This window comes from Pseudogymnoascus destructans, assembly GCF_001641265.1.
Source record: "Pseudogymnoascus destructans isolate 20631-21 unplaced genomic scaffold scaffold_31, whole genome shotgun sequence".
Taxonomy (NCBI): Eukaryota; Fungi; Ascomycota; class Leotiomycetes; order Thelebolales; family Thelebolaceae; genus Pseudogymnoascus; species Pseudogymnoascus destructans.
This window is the reverse complement of record NW_020167550.1, coordinates 201,292-221,398: the sequence shown is the minus strand read 5'-3', so window position 1 is coordinate 221,398 and position 20,107 is coordinate 201,292. Positions and strand designations below refer to the sequence as shown.

The 20,107-nt window shown below is 45.2% G+C and overlaps 5 protein-coding genes across 5 annotated transcripts; 4 read left to right on the top strand and 1 right to left on the bottom strand.

Annotated features, from left to right (window-relative positions):
• Nucleotides 1-2,975: 2,975 nt before the first annotated feature.
• VC83_08989 (uncharacterized protein) lies at nucleotides 2,976-3,324 on the top strand (the record flags this gene model as incomplete). Its single annotated transcript, XM_024472529.1, has 3 exons — nucleotides 2,976-3,099; nucleotides 3,129-3,286; nucleotides 3,322-3,324. 3 exons carry the CDS (start codon nucleotides 2,976-2,978, stop codon nucleotides 3,322-3,324), a joined length of 285 nt encoding a protein of 94 aa, XP_024320031.1.
• A 1,287-nt stretch (nucleotides 3,325-4,611) lies between these two features.
• Nucleotides 4,612-5,064, top strand: VC83_08988 (uncharacterized protein; the record flags this gene model as incomplete). The annotated part of the gene is made up of 2 exons (XM_024472528.1): nucleotides 4,612-4,826; nucleotides 4,881-5,064. The coding sequence occupies 2 exons, from the start codon at nucleotides 4,612-4,614 to the stop codon at nucleotides 5,062-5,064; spliced, it is 399 nt and encodes a 132-aa protein (XP_024319998.1).
• A 13,271-nt stretch (nucleotides 5,065-18,335) lies between these two features.
• VC83_08987 (uncharacterized protein) lies at nucleotides 18,336-18,651 on the bottom strand (the record flags this gene model as incomplete). Its single annotated transcript, XM_024472527.1, has 2 exons — nucleotides 18,336-18,446; nucleotides 18,499-18,651. 2 exons carry the CDS (start codon nucleotides 18,649-18,651, stop codon nucleotides 18,336-18,338), a joined length of 264 nt encoding a protein of 87 aa, XP_024319997.1.
• Nucleotides 18,652-18,715: 64 nt separating this feature from the next.
• On the top strand, nucleotides 18,716-19,166 carry VC83_08986 (uncharacterized protein; the record flags this gene model as incomplete). The annotated part of the gene is made up of 2 exons (XM_024472526.1): nucleotides 18,716-18,982; nucleotides 19,059-19,166. The coding sequence occupies 2 exons, from the start codon at nucleotides 18,716-18,718 to the stop codon at nucleotides 19,164-19,166; spliced, it is 375 nt and encodes a 124-aa protein (XP_024319991.1).
• A 16-nt stretch (nucleotides 19,167-19,182) lies between these two features.
• Nucleotides 19,183-20,098, top strand: VC83_08985 (uncharacterized protein; the record flags this gene model as incomplete). Its single annotated transcript, XM_024472525.1, has 3 exons — nucleotides 19,183-19,439; nucleotides 19,490-19,635; nucleotides 19,695-20,098. 3 exons carry the CDS (start codon nucleotides 19,183-19,185, stop codon nucleotides 20,096-20,098), a joined length of 807 nt encoding a protein of 268 aa, XP_024320030.1.
• Nucleotides 20,099-20,107: the final 9 nt, after the last annotated feature.

The window sequence follows — 20,107 nt, the reverse complement described above, 5'->3', positions numbered from 1 at the left end:
GGACCCACCTACCCTGTGCAGGTATGGACGGATCACAAGAACCTCATATACTTCACCACGACCAAGGTTTTAAACCGCAGACAAGTCCGCTGGGCAGAAACCCTCGCAGCCTACAACTTCACGATAACCTATCGCAAGGGCTCCGAGAATGCAAGAGCAGATGCTCTCAGCAGACGGACCGACTACGCCGGCCCAAAGGAAGAAAGACCTAGAGCAATTCTGAAGAAAACAGATGCAGGAATACAGTACAACGAGTTACTAGCGACGATCTCAGTCATCGAAGATACAGAACTCGAGGAAAGACTCAAGAAAGCTTACGCAACAGACGAATGCGCCAAGCGAGTCTTGTCCAAAGTCGAAGGCGACTTCACCATCGACGAACAAGGATTGATTCGATACAAAGGGTTAGTGTATGTCCCAAGTCAAATGAGACGCCCGCTGGTGCAAGAACAACACTCGTTACCAGCACACGGTCATCAGGGAGTAACACGAACCTTCGAACGAATCACTCGACACTACTACTTCCCAGGTATGAGGAAGCAGGTAGAGACAGTGGTAAGAGAGTGCGACATTTGCAGCAAGTCAAAATCCAATAGGCATCTGCCATACGGACAACTCAAGTCGACACCAGTACCAAAAGGAGCGTGGAAATCAATAGCTTTGGACTTCATCGTCAAGCTTCCACCCTCCAAGGACCCGTTAACAGGAATAGAATACGACTCTATCCTCGTCATCACGGAAAGACTCACGAAATATGGGAAGTTTATACCATATCTAGAAGCTAGCGACGCCGAGGCGCTCGCATATACCTTCATTCGAGTCATATTAGCCGATCATGGGATGCCAGAAGAAATCATCTCAGATAGAGACAAGCTCTTTACTTCGAAATTCTGGAAATCATTGATGGCGCTACTGGGAACAAATCATAAGCTGTCAACAGCTTTTCATCCCCAGACAGACGGCCAAACAGAAAGATTAAATCAGACCCTTGAACAGTACCTGCGAAGCTATGTCAATCATCAACAGGATAACTGGGTTCAGATCTTACCCATCGCACAGTTTGCATATAACAGCGCGATGACAGAAGCAACGAAAGTCTCACCGTTCTTTGCCAATTATGGCTACCAGCCAGAAGCATATAGGCAACCAAGACCAGATGAATCACGAGCTGAACAAGCCCTGATCGTGGTGGAACAACTGAAATCGTTCCACGAACAACTTGCGACGGACATCCAATTCTTAAATGAACGATCCGCCGCATACGCAAACAAGAAGCGCAGTATGGAACCTGCCTTCAAGGAGGGGGATAAAGTATACCTACTCCGGAAACATATCAAAACGAAACGACCAAGCACAAAGTTGGACTTCAAGAAATTGGGACCATTCAAAATATTGAACAAAGTCAGCTCAGTTAATTACAGACTGCAGCTACCCAGGAAGTCTAGACTACACCCGCTATTTCATGTCTCACTACTGGAACCAGCAAGAGGAAATACCCCAATTGCGACCGACACCGAACTCCAACCCGAGAATGAGATAATCGAATATGAGGTCAAAGCGATCCTAGACAGAAGGTTAGTAGGACGTCGAGAAGAGTTTTTGATAAAATGGGAAAATTACGAACCTACGGATAATTCGTGGGAACCAACAAGGAACATCAGCAAAGAACTGCTGGAGGAATATCGACGCCGCCATCCGCCAGCCATTGATCCCAAGATGCAGGGGAGTAGGCCAGTGGATTGGAGGAAGTGGGGGTCCCGGTCACAGACGAGGAGGCAGCGCTAACTGCCTGTTCCTCAGCCTCAACAGCGTCACGCTTCTCAGCAGCCACACGTTCGGCCTCCTCTGCCGCATCAAGCTCGTCGAGGGTTTTCAAACCTCGCCGGAGCATATCTTTACCACGGGTTCGGATGAGGCGTTTCTGCTTCCGCAGACGAAGTAACTTCGAAAGGGTTTCTTCCTCTTTGCGATCCAGGCGATCCTCCTCTCGTTCGAGCTTCACCCAGTCGGGATGCTCAGGACCCATACAGTCACACTTTTCTTTCAAGTTGCGACGAACGCACTCGGCGCACCGCCGTGAATCATTTGGAGACGACACGCAAGTAACGTTTCGCCTCACGCAGTTCGAGCAAGAATCCATTTCGGGTAGTTCGTATCCGTGGTTCTTTATTCGACGGACAAGATCGTTGCGTTCCTGGAGTTTGCGGGCAGTGTCAGTAGGCATGTTGCATGTTGAAGGACTCGCTGAGGAGCAGCAGAGTCCCGGGGACATGGACGTACTTATAGGATTCGAGACGAATGCCGAGGGGAAGGGAGCGAGTGTTACGATGGAACAAGAAGGCTGGCCAACTACAGGACAGGAAGGAGGGAGGTCGCATGAGACCGGCCCTGGTACCTGGAGGGGCAGCGGGGAATAGTAGTTCCGAAAGTATCACGTGATGGACTCGCAGGATGATGAGAAGAGTCCTAAGAGTCCAGGACTCCGAGGACTCGAGTGAGTTCCCAGGAGTCCACTAGGCATGTGACGGACTCGCAGGATGATGAGAAGAGTCCTAAGAGTCCAGGACTCCGAGGACTCGAGTGAGTTCCCAAGAGTCCACTAGGCACGACGCCACTATATAAGTAGATAGTATTTCCTTAGATAGGAGCTTCGTGCTCAACTCAATACAGTATTTGTTATATACTAGTAACGTGTTACTTGAAGCCTTTGTGTCTGATCCCCTGCCTCCTCTGATAAGTAAACCTTTACGCAAGAGAACCTCTGTGTCTTCTATCGTTTAGAAGTCAGCGTTACAACTATCGATTCAAATCAAGATCCACAGAAACTTATGAATCTTCGACTTGCTCTTCGCTGGATTATTCGTGCTTGGAATACAGAGGTTTCAAATCCAATTAGCCTTCCGACAATAACGATACCTACTGGAATACAAGAACTCTATAACCAAGCGATAACTATAGCATCAATTACAGACTCAATGGCTATTTCAAACTTTCTAAACCCTGTGGAAGAGGCTGGAGCGGTAGAAGGACAGACTACCGATGAAGAACTACTTGAGGAGATAATAGAGGGGCAACTTGGGCATCAGAACTCTAAAAATGGTGACAAAGAGGATGAGCAGCCTGAGCAGCTGAGCAGCCTGCGACTACGGCAAAGGAGGCCCAGGATGCCCTCCAGATACTGACTGAGTATTCTGAAGGCCAGGATGCCCTTACTATGGGGCATATACGGGCACTAGAGCAGCTGCAAACAGCCTTTGAGGCTATTCAAGCCCAGTCACAGCAGCAGGTAGGCTGCGCACTGGGTACTCACGAATTGAGTAGTAGAATTTTTACTCACCCAGCTGAGTTACTCACTCATGTCCCGAGTATTGTTGAATGAGGATTACTCACTTGCTGAGTACCTAGTATGGGTCTTGGCAACTCAGTTATATCACGTGTTTGATTAGCCGTTACTTATGTTAAAAACGGGGCGCGACTTCATTGATGAAGACGCCATAACTCCATAACTCCATTCCCATATTGTTGATGTCCTATTCCACACTATAACCTTTGGCCTTTAGGTACCAGGTTACCAGAAGGTTGCCAGAACTCATCTGACCTTCATTCCTGGGTGAGAGACATTTCCATCGATTAAGCCCACAGCTCTATGATTAAACATCATATCCTGCAAACGCTGAACCAATATCATACCCTTTGTCTGAATTGTCACTCTCTTCGCATGAATAGTGAGGAGGTTTGTCACTATAACTGTTAGTATGTCCCTGTCACTATGTTTAAACATCATACTCTCAAATTCTCGAATGAGGAAGCATTCAGCAGCTTCCTAAAGAGCTAGGATAGCAGATTGCTGGAAGCGAAGATTGGACTTGAAGTCTTCTGCGATTTCCCTAACAAGACGCTGGAATGGGAGCTTTGGGATAATTAGGCTAGTATCAAGTTGCTGTCTTCTGATATCGTGGAGAGCCTTGGTGCCTATATGTTTATTAGAGAGTTCTGGTAATCCTCTGGTAATCCTCTTACCAGACTTTGCACAGCACGTGGCCTTCTGAGCATGATTGTTGCTAGCTTGAGATGAGCGAACTGGAGCTTTTCTTGCTGTGCCCACGGCCTTTTCCTTTCCCTTTCCACCAAGCCCAGAGCCAGCCCGTAATCCAAGTGGCATCCTTGGTGCTATGCCGCCAGTTGATCTCCTAGCAGTTTGCTTGGTAGGAGCCATTTGCTAATATCAAGGTGAGTTAGTGAAGTAAACACAAGACAAAGAGTAGATCAAAAGATATGTGTACTTACAGTGAGTTTGTAGGAAGAATATTGCAGAAAAAGAGTATAGAAAAGAGGTAGAGGTTGAAAGGTATGTGTTTTATATGAAGGTGCGCATTGTGGTGTTGTTTTTGGAACAGTAATTCTTTGTAGGTGAATATTCCTTCACGAATATTTTTGTTTGCAACTTCAAAATAACCACGACCTTAGAACCACCTTCCTTGGTTACTCTCCAATCTACACATTCTTCTTCCCTTTTGCACCTTTACCTCTTCACTAGGACTTCAAGTAAGTTTATTATCTTGATTCTATAGCCAGAACTTCTGGCGATCTTCTGCTAATCATGTGTTTAGTATGGCGAAACTCAAGGCACCTGAAGAACTCTCCACTAATGTGAATACTATCAAAGCTCGCAACTGCATCTCCAACCTTACTGAAGATGAGAAGGCTGTTCACTTAGCACTCAAGGCTGACCATGCTGATCTGAGCTACTACTTAAAGAAGTTATATAAGTCTGCAAAGTATATCGCTGCCTCTACTGAAGACAAGACACGTCTACAGATATTTGTGTTCGGTAAGTTCCTTCTGGTAATCTCTGGTAGCCTCAATCTAACTATAAACAGGACTGAGAAGGGTACCCATGCATCTTGCATTGCAAATCAGAAAGTCAAGAATATTAGCGCCTCTTCTTCTTCTCCACAAGCCCCACCATCTACTCTGCCACAACTTCTGTCTGAGCTTGCTGCATTTGAGGGTATCTCAAGTATCCCAATCGATGACGATCATAACAGCGAATGGGAGGACTGAGGTTGAAGACGATTTGGAGTTGGAGCTTATGTTATGGTGCGACGATATTTTAAATGATGAGGCTGTTCTACCAGATGAGCTTTCCAAGAAGAGATTGCTAGCATCCAGGCTCTCTTAACTCAAGCACACATTGATGTATGCTACCTCATAATCTGGTAATCTTCTGGTGATACTAATAGTTGATAGGCCCATGAAGAGTCCAATTTCCGCAAGTGGCAACATTTCTGGGATAGCTGTATCCACTCATATACGAGAAAGGCTGGAAAGCTGAGAAAGAACCCTGAGCATCTCTTTGAGTATATGCCGTAGAGGAAGGGTACGTCTCTGATCATCCTAGCAATCTTCTGGCAATACTAATTGTTTATTATAGCACTTTTCACGAGGTTATTCCACCACATTAATATTTCTGTTTGTACGAGCAGGCAGTTTGGAAAGTGGGCCCAATTACCAGGACCTGCTCATGTAATGCTGACTTCTAAACGATAGAAGACACAGAGGTTTCTTGCATAAGGTTGACTTGACAGAGGAGGCAGGGGATTAGACACAAAGGCTTTCCAAGTAACACGTTACAGTATTGTAAAGAATACTATATTGAGTTGAGCACGAAGCTCCTATCTAAGGAAATACTATCTACTTATATAGTGGCGTCATGCCTCATGGGTAATCTGGATAGTTGGCGGATAGCTAGATATTCAGGATAGTTCGTGGATAGCTCAACTATCCAATATCCACTAGTTTCTGCAACTATCCATTAGCCCCGTCACATGGCAGCCTACCCCTTCCCACTGTGACTCACACATCACGTTACTAGGCCCTGGCCCTGTAACCATGACATCATGTTACTATAGCCGTAACAGCGCAGTGGTACACAAAGTCTTACAATCTTGTCAACAATGGATGGTTGCAAGTATCCACTCATAGTTCTAGCTTCAAAGAGGCGTTCTTACTTGTCTACTCTAAGAAGTTTGATAAGGAAAAGTGGGCTAAGGTATCAGCTGCACAGGATATGTTGTTCCTGGAGCTAGAGTAGAGGAGAACTTGAGTTGCTAAAGTTATAGCGCCAGAGTACCTGGTTTTCCAACGCGAATAGGGGCTATAGATAAATTTAAGTACTTCATCATAGCCAGACTTCTGGTAAGCTTCTGATAATCGAGCAATTTGCCAAATGTCATCTCAATACTCAGAGTTGTTTGATTCTGACAATCCTATTGCAGATGTATTCTCAGACTCTTTTCCATCTTCTCAACGACTATCCTCATTAAATCAAGTCCCTGCAGGCCTTAAATATATTGGCAAATTAAACCAATTCATCAAATGGACTAAGGATACACACGATATATTCATTGAGTGGTGGAAGCTATCACGATGGTATGAACAACACTCAGATCATACTACAAAACTCCTTACGAAGATTACATGGGATTCAACCAACCGGAGTTCTCAATACTGGAGAAGTTATCACCAAGGAGCAGACCGGCTTTCTGGAGAACCATGTGTTATTTGTACTTATTGTTCGAAGGCCTTTATGCATCCTGCAATCAAGTCTGCTGGACCAAAGTCTATGGCAACACATCTTGCATCAGACATTTGCAAAAAGAAGTCACAGATGGGTAAGGATAGTCTCTATCAAATGCGAATCAATCAAATGAAACCTCAACAAGTAAGGATTACCAGATTATTACCAGAATTATGTACGTTAATACCTATAATATGATTATATTCTCACACAAGAGACATTTTATGAACAAGTTCTATACACAGTTATCTCGACTCATAGCTCGTTCCGCTCAGTCGAGGATCTGTCATACTGACATTCGTTGCACTCAATTTGCTATCAAACTCAAGAGCAAACTTAGAAATCTCCTCCTCAAACCTACAAGTCACTATACATATTTTGGCTTATCACACCAACAACAAGAGCAATACTACTCAACGATTGCTACAACCCTCTATGATTCATTACACGTCATTGCTCCTTAGTTACTGGGCCGATATTACCACATAGCATATCTCTACAACCCTCTATGATTCATTACATGACATCACTCCTTAGTTACTGGGCTAATACTACCACATGACATATCTCTATCAACTAGAGGCCTAGGAACATGAACGATAGCTCCAAAAGCTTCTACAACCCTCTATGATTCATTACATGTCATCGCTCCTTAGTTACCCACAAGATTGGTTAAGTTATGACATAATTTGTCTATAGGGGTACTCTGACCTTGGACCTCATTTCACTTTCTATAGGCTACGTACCTAGGAGATGGTTCTATGGGATTCTCTTACATCGACTACAGTTACCAAGCCTGGTTAGTCATGGAAAGTCTTGGAAAATGAGAGAACTACACTCCTTTAGCATAAATAGGATTGCCCTTTCCTTAAGAAAGGGCAAGCAGACAATACAGTAAATCGACTATCACATACTTCCACGTCTTTTCCAAGCTTCCAAGCATTGATCTTGTTACTCCTTGTTTCTGAAAAGTCAGTGAGGTGCTAACCTCTGACTTATCCCTGAGTTCTCAGACTCAACATTTGTTACAACTTGTCTAAACCACTCCACTACATCATACACCTGATTGCTGCATTGTGGAATAGTCTAAGCTACGACCCTTTGGCTCTGTTTTCTAAGACAGTGTGTTGTCTTAGTAAAATCATCCCTTCCTTGGGTGGCTAGATTTTCACATCTGGTGCACCCACCATTACATTCGGAAGTGTGCAGGGGTGTAAGCTGCACTTCGTATCCTTCATCTGCAATCCATGCATCCCATTCATCTCCAAGTGATCTCTCACCATCAAGGAAGAAGATCTTTACCTTATAACCCCATCGTCTCCGTACGTAGCTTACAAAGTCCTTAATTGTTTGTAGGACTGTGCCTTGCCTCTTGTCTTTAATGGTGTAGACATGGTTCATGCGGCAGAAATCACACTGTAAGTGTAGGGCCTGTGTGCTACCATCGTACGCTTCTGGCATCTGGATAAGGTCTAGGTGCACCTTCTCATAAGGGATCTGTGACCGTGGTGTAGATCTTCGGGAGACCTTTTTGTAGCATGGGTAAGGCGGCAGACTTCGCAGTTAGTGTCGTACGAATCCATGTCTGTGACAATAACCCCTTGGGTCTTCTCTTGGAGCTTCCTTATTGCGTTTTGATTAATGTGGCCCATTCGATTATGCCACTCCCTTGCAGTGCCTGTTAGGTCTTTGCGAGGTCCGTAGGAGGATAGAACAGTATCTTGGTGCACTTGAGTCATTGATAGTTTCAAAAAGCCTATCATCAAGTCTGACAGCTTTCTCTATAAGCGTTTGAAGTGTTGTATAACACTACCCCCCCCCTACTCCAGAGTTGATCTCCTGATCAAGAAATCCCATTTTCAAAAAAAAACAATTGTCTCCAGCTCTCATTTTGGTTTCTGAGGGTATTTTCTGTGATATGCTTGGGTAACTTCTGGAGAATTTTCAAAGCTCTCTGCAGTATACCATGTCTCATCTGGTGGATAGTTCTTCCAAGCTGCCTTGTAGAAAAGCTTCTTTCGAATAACTTTTGAGTCGAGGATTTCGTCCACTTCCCACTCCTCTTCGCCATTGACAATGACTGGAGGCTCTGGCTCCTGTTGCTGCCCTTCAATTGCATCATTCGAGTCAAGTCTTAATAGATTGGCATGAAATACTGGATGAATCTTCATGCTGTTTGGAAGTTTGAGCCGATATGCAACTTGCCCAATTCGCTCTAGAATTTCAAAAGGTCCCACTTGCTTGTGGTCTAGCTTCTTTGATGGCCTCTGTGTCTTTATATTTCGAGTTGAAAGCCATACTCTGTCTCCCACTTGATAGCGTGGTGCAGGTTTCCTTTTCTTGTTCGCGAAATGTTCCATTTTTGCTTGCGAGGGCGTGATTTCATCCTGCAGAAACTCCCAAACCTTTGCCATGGTCTGAGCTATGTTCTTGTGCTCTTGTTTGGCTTCGTGATATGCTTGCTGCTCTGTATCGAAGCTCATTCTTGGTTTATAGCCCTTGTTCGCAAAAAACGCACTTGTCTTGGTTGCATCTGATGGCAAACTGTTGGCAGCAAACTCCGCCATGCACAAGTATGAAACCCAATTGTCTTGAAGATAGTTCACATGAGCTCGCAAGTAGCGTTCGAGCTCTGCATTGAATCGCTCAGTCTGTCCATCTGTTTCTGGGTGGAAGGCAGTTGAAAGTTTGGCTGAAATTTTCCAAATTTTGCAGAGCAAACTCCAGACTTCTGCAATGAACTGAGGACCTCTGTCTGATATTATCGAGTTTGGTAGACCATGGTGCTTCCATACATGTCAAAGTAAGAGCTGTGTTGTAGCTTCTGCAGTAGTCCCTTCTTGCCCAGCGAAACACGGAATGAAATGTCTTTCTTTCGTCAACCTGCATGCAACAACCAAGATAGCATTGTTCCCTTCACAGAGTGATAATCCTGTCACGAAATCCATTGGTATATCCATCCATGGTCGACTGTCAATAGGGATTGGTTGTAGAAGTCCATTGTAGGAATCTCGAGATGGTTTCGATCTTCGACAACTATGGCAGTTTTTGATATATCGAATTATTGTTTTGTCCATGTTTGGCCAGTAATAGTGCTGTTTCATGACTCGCTGCATCTTTCCAGCTCCTGGATGTCCCATAGAAGGTTGTTCATGAACTTCTCTCAACAAGTCCACCTGAATGGTTTCTGGCACCCAAACTCGATTTTGATATTCTAGCATGCCGTTTTTGAGTTCGCAATAAGCCAATGCAACCTCTTTGCTTGTTCGATCACCATTCTCAAGCTTCTGTAGTGTAGCCTTGCAGAATTTGTCTTCCAGTTGAGACTTTTGGATTTTCTCAAGAATTGTCATTTCTCTGATATGAGTTTCCACTGGAGCTAGCTGAGCTGTTTGGCCTTGTTCTTTGAGTTTCTGAATGTCTGGATGTAGCCTCGAAGGTGGTAGCAACACCTGAAGCTGTTGCTTTTGTCGATCATCCTCATCATTGCCTTCTGGTCTGTCACCAGGCCTTCGAGTCAAAGCATCTGCTTTTCCATTTTGCTCCCCAGGCCTATAGATGATCTGGAAGTTGTATCAAGAGAGGAATTCAGCCCATCGAGCTTGTCTTCTTGTCAGCTTCTTGGTGGACATGAAGTATTCCAAGCTTTTGTGATCAGACAAGACTTGGACTGGAAAATCTGTCCCTTCAAGTTCTGGTCTCCATGCTTCGAAACATCTGATGATTGCAAGCAATTCCTTGTCATATATCTCGTAATTGCATTCTGCAGGTGCTAGCTTTTTCGAGAAGTATGCCACTGGATGTAGAACCCCTTGATCATCTTTTTGTGATTGGTGAACCTTACCAGAAAGGATCAGATATTCGAATGGACTCATGCATGCCAAACTGCATTCGAGCTGTTGAAACAAACAGTCACAGAAGCTCCTGTCTGAGGCATTTCGATAGAAACAAGACAGCCTATGTCGAAGCAGATTCCTCAGACTTCATCTCATCAGGAGTCTTGTGGCCTCATGATGCTGGAGTAATTTCGGATGAACCTTCGATAGAAATTGCAGAATCCAATGAAAGCTTGCATATCCCTGAGCGATTTTGGAGTTTGCCATTCCAATATAGTAGAAACCTTTGCAGGTCCATGCGAATGCCATTGACTCCCACGATGAGTCCTAGGAATTTGGTTTCTTGGACTAAAAACTCACATTTTGAGATATCTGCTTGCAGTCCAGCTTCTCGAAGCTTCTGTAGGACTTTCCTTATGTGCTCTGTATGCTCCGCTCGAGTAGCACTGTAGATAAGAATGTCATCCATGTATGCGGTGACGAATTGGTTGAGGTAATTTTCATTCATGTACCTCTGGAATGTTGCTGGACCATTTGTGAGTCCGAAGGGCATGACCTTGTATTTGTAGGATCCAAATCGAGTTCTGAATGTAGTGAGGTCTTCATCTTCTTCTGTCTGCATTCGAATTCGATTGAAGGCATGTCGAATGTCCAGTTTGGTGAGATATTTTGCTCCTATGACTTGGGCCAGCGTTTCATCAATGAGTGGTATGGGATATCGATCCTTTTTCGTTATGGCATTTAGCTTCCTGTAGTCAACACAGAATCGAAGACCACCACCTGGCTTTCTCACAAACATAATGGGTGAAGAGTATGGGGCTTTGCTTGCTTCAATGAACCCTTTTGGCAAGTGCTCGAAGACATATTCTTCGACCAAATCAAGTTCTTCCTTTGACATATTCCAGAGTGGTGCATATCCCAGCTTTGCATCACCTTCGAGTTCAATATGATGGTCTGAAGGTCGATGGGGAGGTAGCTTGTCTGCTGCCATTTTTGAAAAAACATCCAAAAATTCATGAAATTCCTTCGGAAGGATCAGTCGAGAGTCAATTTCTTCAGTTTTGGTCTTGTTCTTGTGCTCGATTATGTCCTTCATTGATATAGCAAAGACTTGAGCTCCTCTTTGCTTCATGAGCATTCGAAATGGTGCTGCGCCAATCATTGCTATGGTGCAAGGTTTTGGTTTTTCCACTTTCGGAGCAGGTTCCGGAGGAGGCATTTCTTTGGCTTTCTTCTTTGGCCTTTGTCTTTCGCTTTTAGATATAGGCTCTGTTTCGAGGGCTCGATCTGGTATAGAATGGTTGCAATAATCTCCAGTGAAGAGGACTTGATCATTGATCATATCGAGAACAACTCCATGTTGCTTCATCCAAGCTTTCCCGAGAATGATGGAATGTTTTCCCAGCGAAGTAATGAATAATGGACATAGGCTTTCCACATGCTCTCCCACTTGTAGTCGAGGATATATAGCATGTGTGATAGCAGGGGCAGCCTCTCCATTGAATCCTTCAACTTGTTTTGGCTTCACAAGTTCGACTGGGGCTATCCCTTCGATTTCACATATTCTTTCTGCATCAGCAGCATTAATGAAGTTTCCACCTGTGGCACCAGTATTGATCAATGCATGGACAATAGCTTTGTATTTTCCTATTCTACAAGTAGCTAAGAAAGGGGTGTCCGGATCAAAACTGGATCTCGAGAAAGAAGCTGCAATTCTGGCTGCACTGCCTCTAGTGATGACTTGTCTAGAGGCTATTCGTTTTCCGAATCGATGATAGACTCAGCTGTAGATACCTCATTCACTTGAGCTTTGAGCTTCTGGGGACAGTCTCGAGCTCGATGTCCATTTTGTCGGCATATGAAGCATTTCCCAAGTTTCATGAGCATTTCTTTTGCTGGATCTTGATGCGGTGGTCGATACAGCTTCTGCGTCTTGTTTTGCATGTTGGAATCCATTGTAGGTTGAGGGATTGAAGTTCGAAGTGCCTCGCCCTGATTTTGAGTTTGGCCCATGTTGTTCGAAAATGACTTTGGCTTCCTTTTGTCTTCTTGTTCCTTGATCCGCTGAATGTTCTGGTCGATGAGCATGCATTTCTTTGCAAACTCGTGAAGTGTAGTAGCTCCAACTTCAGCCACTAAGGCTTTCTGCATCTGTTGGTTGACTTTGAAGCGCAAGTCATCCAGCAAAGTTTCTTCAGAGTAATCAAGCTCTGTCGTGAGCCTTTGGAACTCAGCCCAGAACACTGCAAAGGTGTTGTTTCTCTGATACAGCTTTCGATACTCAGTTTGAGCTGTGTGCCTTCGATCGGGATCACTGAAGACTTTTTCCAAAAGTTCGAGAATTTCTTCTGCTGTCTGCAATTTGTTTGTAGACTTTGGTCGAAGCCTTGGATTGACATGTCGAACTGCCAGTCCTCCCAGTTGACTCTGAATGTAGCTCATTTGTAAAGTCTGTGTTGGAAAATGATCAATGTTGGCTTCGAGCTTGAGGCGAATTTTCACAACCCAGTCTTCAAATGCTGGCTCTATCCCATCTGTGAGGATTGGAGGGTCTGGAATCCGAGCTGACAGTCGACTGTGAGAGTGGTGTCCTGGTTTATTCTTCAGAGCTTGTTGGGTTTGCTTTTCAAGATATTTCTGAATTGTTTGTTGCTCTGTGATTTGTTGCTCGTTGCTCTGGATCAGTTCCTGTAACTGGAGAATGGCATCATCCTTTTCAGCCAGTATCGAATTTGAGTCCTCTGCTAGGGCCAAATAGTCCCGAAGAATGTTCTTGTGCAAAGTCCATGCCATTTTCTGGTTGGCGACAGATAGTTTCTGGAATTCGTCAAAGGTTTCAACATTCCATTCAGCCTTTTCATGTCGATTTGCAAGTATAGATTCATGTCTCTCTTGAGCTGTTTTGCCCAGAGTGTGAAGGAAGGTTTCGGATTTGAAATTAGGATCATGAAGTTCATTGGTTTGGTTTGCAGAGCTTGGAATTGATGCTCCTTCTGCCAGGGATTCCTGGTCTTGTTCTGGATCATTTCGAGCTGCCATTGCAGCTTTTTCTTCAGCTGTATAAGCCATAGCGAGTTGCTATTTCAATTTCGGTTTATATCGTCAAGTCAGACACATATTGCCAAAGGCCCTATTGTGCAGTTGTTGGCTGTAGGAGCCACTCGAGAGGAGTGCACTTCCCTCACAGTTATATCCTTGTCGAGGGAGCGTTGTAAAAGGTCTGACTTGCGAAGGTGGTGTGTGTGTGTCGAGCTGACTGTCGAAAGCCAACTTTGAGAGGTTGCCTCGAGATCGTCCTGGAATCGACTTCAGGATAAGGTTTCTGGTTCTGGGGTTTTCAAAGAGTGGATTTCGATTTCGATTTCAGAAAAGGGTTCAGCTCAAAGAGCAGGAAAAGAGGTATAAGAGAGATTGAGTTTTATGTCACGGTTCACCAAGGCATAGGGCGCCAGTTGGGTATTATGAATTAAACTCAATCTAGAGAAGAAAGGAAAGAGAAGAGAAGCACTCGAGCAGTGGCTCGATCTATATACAGCTATTGTGGAGTGAATTCTCTTTAGCGAGACCAGTTCTGAGAATTCACTCCACAACTGAAAACTTCGCTCCAACCCTGGAAAGCTCCCCACACCCCTGAACCCCCACTCGAGCTGCAAGGCGCACTTGATATCGTAACATAGAGTGCCCTGTTAAGTTTCCAGCATTTTCCTTGCTCCTGGTAGCCGTCTGCACACCGTACGTAGACCTCCTCGTCAATACGGCTGTTTGTGAATGCGTTTATAGCATCTAATTGTTGTGTATCCAAATCAAAGTAGGCTGTGATTGCCATTAAGGCTCGGAAGGTTTTTGAAGCAAGCGTAGCTGCGTACGTCTCATCATGGATAGAATAGCGTTGTAGGTCGCCTCTTACAACAAGTCTAGCCTTATATTTAAGAAGGTAGCCATTGTCATTGAATTTGTATGTGAAAACCCACATAAGGGGTATCACAAAGTTCCGTACGGAGCTGTCGTTGACAGATGTAAACGTTCCTTGCTTTCGAAGGTCTCCTATTTCCTTTGCAGCTGCAGCTTGGAATCCTATTCGATGTGGATGAGTTTGGAGTTGATTCCAGAACTTTGGAGCAGCTGGTAGGTCCGTACGGTGTATGCTCTGTCGATTGAACTCCGTTCCTACTAGGAAAGCTTGGTGTAAGCTTAGCTTTGCTTCTGGTATCGCTATTGTAGCTAGGTAGACGTCGTGTCTTCGTACAGTGTCCTCAGGGCGTTCCGGTGTCATTTCAGGTGTTTGAAGTTGTTCCTGTAGCTCTGTAGCTCCGTGGTCCTTCTGAGTAGGCGGCTCTTCTTGAGGAGAGGAGGTGTTTGTTGCCTCTGATTCGTACAGAATTGTTGTCCCGTTCTGAGGCTGCTGTTCCCCCTCAAACTCCTCATCTTCTTGATCTTGAATATCTGGTATTTCAATGACCTGAACTGTCTTTTCGAGCTCTGTTTGGACAAGCTGAGCCTCGTACGAAGGGTCATAAGCCTTTGTCTCATCAAAGGTAATGTCTCTTGTAACTATAACCCTTTTAAGTTGCGGAACCCAAATGCGGAATATGTTTGTAGAGTTATAGCCAACTAGGTAGCCTATTTGGGCGTTCCTCTGTATCCTCTCAAGCTTTGGCTTGTTTAGAATAAGGGCATAGGCTCTACAGCCATAAGCGCAAATATGAGAGAGTAATGGCTTAAGTAGCTCTGGCTTTTGGCTCTCTGTAGGTAAGGACTGGAGTAGAAGTCCATACGGGGTCTCATCGTTTATGACTGATGATGGTGAGCGGTTTATGAGGTACCCTGCTGTTTTGAAAATCTCAGGCCACATTCCTTCTGGTAAGTTGGCTGATTCTTTAAGTGCGCGTGATCGTGTGATTATCGTACGGCCTGACCTCTCTATTCCTCCGTTCGGCTCTGCTGTATAGGGTGGAGAGATGTGGATTTCATATCCTTCGTCCTTAATCCAACCCTCCCATTCATTTCCAAGTGAGGCTTCACCATCTAGGTGGAATATGCGGATTTGGAACCCCCATCTTCTCCGTACGTAGCTCACAAAGTCCTTAATCGTCTGTAGGAGCGTTCCTTGTGTTTTATCCTTTATAGTATAGACGTGGTTCATGCGGCAATTATCACATAGGAAGTGTAAGGCTTGTGTGCTGCCATCGTACGCCTCTGGCATTTGGATTAGGTCAAGGTGGACCTTCTCATATGGCACTTTTGAGCGTGGTGTAGATCTTCTAGAAATCTGCCTTGTAGCATGCGTAAGTCGGCATACTTCGCACTGAGTATCGTACGAGTCTAGGTCTGTGACGATAACTCTGGCGGTCTTCTCTTGGAGTTTTCTAATGGCGTTTTGGTTTAGGTGTCCCATGCGGTTATGCCATTCCTTTGCAGTGCCTTTTAGGTCCTTACGAGGTCCGTACGAAGATAGGACAACGTTGTCCTGTTGATCCTGAGTGCTATAAACAGCTCGGGTAGGCTCATTTTTGATGTATTCAAGAACCCATTGTCCATGAAGCATTGGAGTGTTGCAGAACGGTTGATCTCCGTACGTAAGTCCTTGTGCGGCGGTATTCCAATGAACTCCCTTTTGGATGAATCGTCTAAGAGAAGCGACTGAAGTGTGGAAGGATGAAACGAGAGCTGTATCTGTAAGGGTGATAGTCCGTAGAGACTTCTTATCCTCCCCGTTTTGGACTGTAATATCTACAGACCCAAACACTTCAATCTTCACCCTTTGGTCTCCAGCTAAGAGGTAGCTATTATCTTGACATTCTTGGATATTGTAGAACCTCGTACGGTCGTTGCAGACGTGAATTGTAGCTCCAGAGTCGAGAATTATGCTTTTAGAGAGCTCATAGGCTGAGGTTTTCGGCTTTAGTCCTTGGGAGACTTGGAAGACTGTAGTGAAAGACATAGGTGGATCTGTATTCGTACGGGATTGTACTCCATTCGGGTTGTTGAAATTGTTCTGTTCTTCTGCCTTTTGGATAACGTACTGGAATCCTGGTTTGTCACTTATATAGGCCTCTACTTTAGCTTCAATCTCTTTATTTGGGCGCCATTGCCTCGTACGCTTTGACTTCATCACATAGAGGCAGTCCCGCCACTTGTGTGTTGTTCCGCAAGGGCAGTCTAGTCGAGCCTGATTTTTCTGTTTTCTGCCTCTCTGACCTTGCTGACCTTGTTGTAGGTTGTTCGTACGGCCTTGGAGCGTTGGCTGTAGGTCGCTATTGTCATCCTCTTGTAGTGCGAAAACTCCATGTTCCCCCCTAGGTTTCTGGGTGAATTTCTCTTGCCTACGGTTGGTTCTATAGTGTCGTAGGACCTCCTCAAATTCGTACGACTTTGTCTGCTTCTCTAGCTTGTGTTTCCATGGTCCTCGGAATTCGCAAGGTCCTATTGCATCAAGAAAGGTATAGATAGCGTCGTGAGGGTTGATAACCTCTGTTGCCTGTAGCGTACGGCCTTGAGTGTATAGATTCTCCCAGTTTAGGAGCCAGTCTTCAAGGTCCTTGCCTCTTTGCATTTTCGCAGCCTTTTGCCATTCTAGTCTCCATTCTCCGATTCTAGCTCTTTGAGTAGGTGCGAATCGGTCTCGTAGCTTTCTAAGCATATCGTACGGAGTATCGCAATTGTAGGTATAGGGTAGGAAGTCGCGTTTGATGGTTTCTTGCATCTTAGAGCGAAGCCCCTGAATTGCTTCCTCCTGCTTTTCCCACACCTTGCGCTCATATTGGAAATCAGCTTGTAGGTTTCGAAGCTGTTCCTTCTGATCTTCTGTAAGAGATGCGTACATAATTGGCGTTAATTGCTGTTGGCCTTCTACTGAAGGTTGGATGGTCTGGCTACCTGAAGCTCTTGTTGACACTCCAGGTCTTGTTTGAGCAGTAACACCACCACCAGCTTGCGTGGCACTCCGTACGAACTCAGAAATAGGTCGAACGGGCTGTAGGAGTGTAGGAGGGTCCTCGATTGATGGATCGATATACCCCCATACTCCTGCCTTCATTGAAGCAGTTTTGATAGTCTCTATCCACTCGTCCCAGTCTCTAGGGCTTGTGAGGACCACCCCCGCCTTCTGTAGGGTCGCCATAATGATGGTTTTTTCGACTCCTAGGAGGGGTATTAGGTCCGTACGGGTTTCTATAGGCTTCAAAATGCGTCTTGGAGTTGCTCCGGGCTCATAACTGTTGAGTAATCTGTGTATTGTATTCCTGTCTATCTATTGCTGCCTGAAATTGCGGGGAAGTGGTGCTGAGATCATGTGACATATTACAACAGATAATCCGTACGGGGATCACGTGAGATCATGTGACTATTACAACAATACCGGATTAGCGTGCTTCTCACGCTTCCCACACTACATTCACGTGACCCTGTCTGATACAGTACCAACCATTCTATCTTGATCGAACTATGTAACAGATTGGCTAACATGAAGGCAGACTTAATAGAATGCACGTATGTGTGTGACAGTAGCAAAGGCTGTGGCCTGCACCACGCCGTGCAGGCCTCCCTCCAGCCGCCGCAGCTGAAGGAATATCGCCGTGTTCTGCCGGCCTCACTCCTTTCTCTTTCCATCTGTCATCTCTTTATCGGGGGAGACTTGTTTCAAGATATTTCGCCGATGAGCCGCTCCTGAATGCGACAATCATACACCCGCATACGAGACTCATGTACTCTAACTGCAGCCGCCTGTTGCATCACCGAGTCCAAGTCGCCGGCTGCCTGCGCGCGCAAGTCCCAGCCTCGAATTCTCTATTCCGCGCAAAACTGATATAACTACATCCTGTTGCATATGCGACTGCATGCTGTTACATTGGGTTCGTAGTCGCAGCATTTTCGAGTCCAAGCTGCCGACCGTCTGCCCTCAAATCCTACCCTTGAATTCTCTACCCCGAGCCCACGATGATGGACAATCCTCCCCTCGACCACAACTCAGCCATAGCCGAGTTCAGAGCTGCCCGGAAGAAATATACCCAGAAGGCTGCCTGTGGGAGAAACTATGTTCTGGTGAAGAAGCTCAAGCTTTGGCTAGAGAGCAATGGAACAGACGGTAGATCCCAGGCTAGCCATCTCCTCGAATTCGCATACCGCAAACGCAGCCATCATAGGCCCGTTCTCCCAATCGCGCGGGAAGTATTGTCTGATAGACACAATGGGTACCTTCTTGTTTTCTGTATAGTGGTCGAACTTGACCATGGCCATCTAATCGACGAATTCTGGAAACAAGACATTTGCGACAAACATCTTCCAAGAGAAGGCTGCAACCATGGGTACAAGCGACCCCAACTCATTGGCAAACGGCTTCAACAACATGCAGTGGCAGTTTTGCCCAACTACATTTGAGTTGAGAAGGGGACGCAAATTGGTTGTAGAACATATTTTGCCATTCTACAAAAAGGAGAAAATCAATGAGAAGGGTGCTACCGCCCAACTCTGGCAAATTGAAGTCCTCGAGGAGTTTGTAGGTCCTAATCTTGCTCGAGCTGTTGCGAAAGATGGCGACTACAATGACCCGAATAATGACATTGGCCAGGTAAGTTGGTTCCCATCTTCAGCTGCAGAAGCACAACAGTGGGAATGAGAATGTGTTGGTAATAACCGGACTATAGCGGTATCACTTCGCTATAAAAACCTTTGACGAAGGTAAACGAGATCTTTTCGAAAACGAAAAAGAAGCATTTCTAGCTCTTTGTGACCATCCAGGCATGATACAGTAGTTGGGCGATTACGAGCATGTTGAAGTTCGCCAATCATCTGGTCATCACTCGCGGTGGGACATCAGAAACCGGGACCATAAAGGCAAATATCTCAAACATCATTTTGGAATATGGAGATCACGATGTAGATGAATATTTTATGGAGTTTGTTCCACCGGTCTTCCAAAGTGAGATCAAATCCTTTTGGGGGTGTCTGTTTGATGTAGCCGATGCAGTTAAGCACATACACCACTTGAAGGTCAACACAGAAGGTCGAACGCAAGGATTCAATGGGTAAGTACTAATCCAGCTAATGATTTTATGAAGCTGACGGACGGTTTTAGGTGGCACGCGAAAATTAAGCCGGATAATATTCTGACTGTTCAAGGTCAATTTAAATTAGCTGACCCAGGATTTGCAACGTTTGTGAAAAAGAAAAATACGGAAACAGATCCCAAGAAGGTCGTTGCTGGAGGCACAGAGACATACAGTAAGTAATTATCAATATAATACCGATCTAAGGCACGGCCTTCTGACATTCTGGTCTAGGTGCCCCGGAACGCCGATACTCCAGCAGTGGAACAAGGGAAGGAGCAGTCTCGCAAAAGATCGATATCTGGTCTTTAGGATGCGTTTTTTCCATCGCTGCGACCTGGGTTGTTCTGGGCCACGAAGGCATACGGCAATTTACGGAGTTACGCCAGAGGTCAATTCGCAAGATTATCGGACAACAGGCTGCACAACTCACCGGACCCTACCCTAACCTAGACTATTTCCATAACGGCAGAGAAGTTCTCCCTGATGTGCTAAGCTGGCATGCATATTTGCGAAGCGTATTACGCAAGTCCGACACTATTACCAGCAGCGTACTTGATCTTATTGACAATGAGATGTTTGTAGGAGACGCGGGTTGTCGAATCAAGGCAACCGAGCTTTTGCAAAAAACTGGATGATATCAAGTC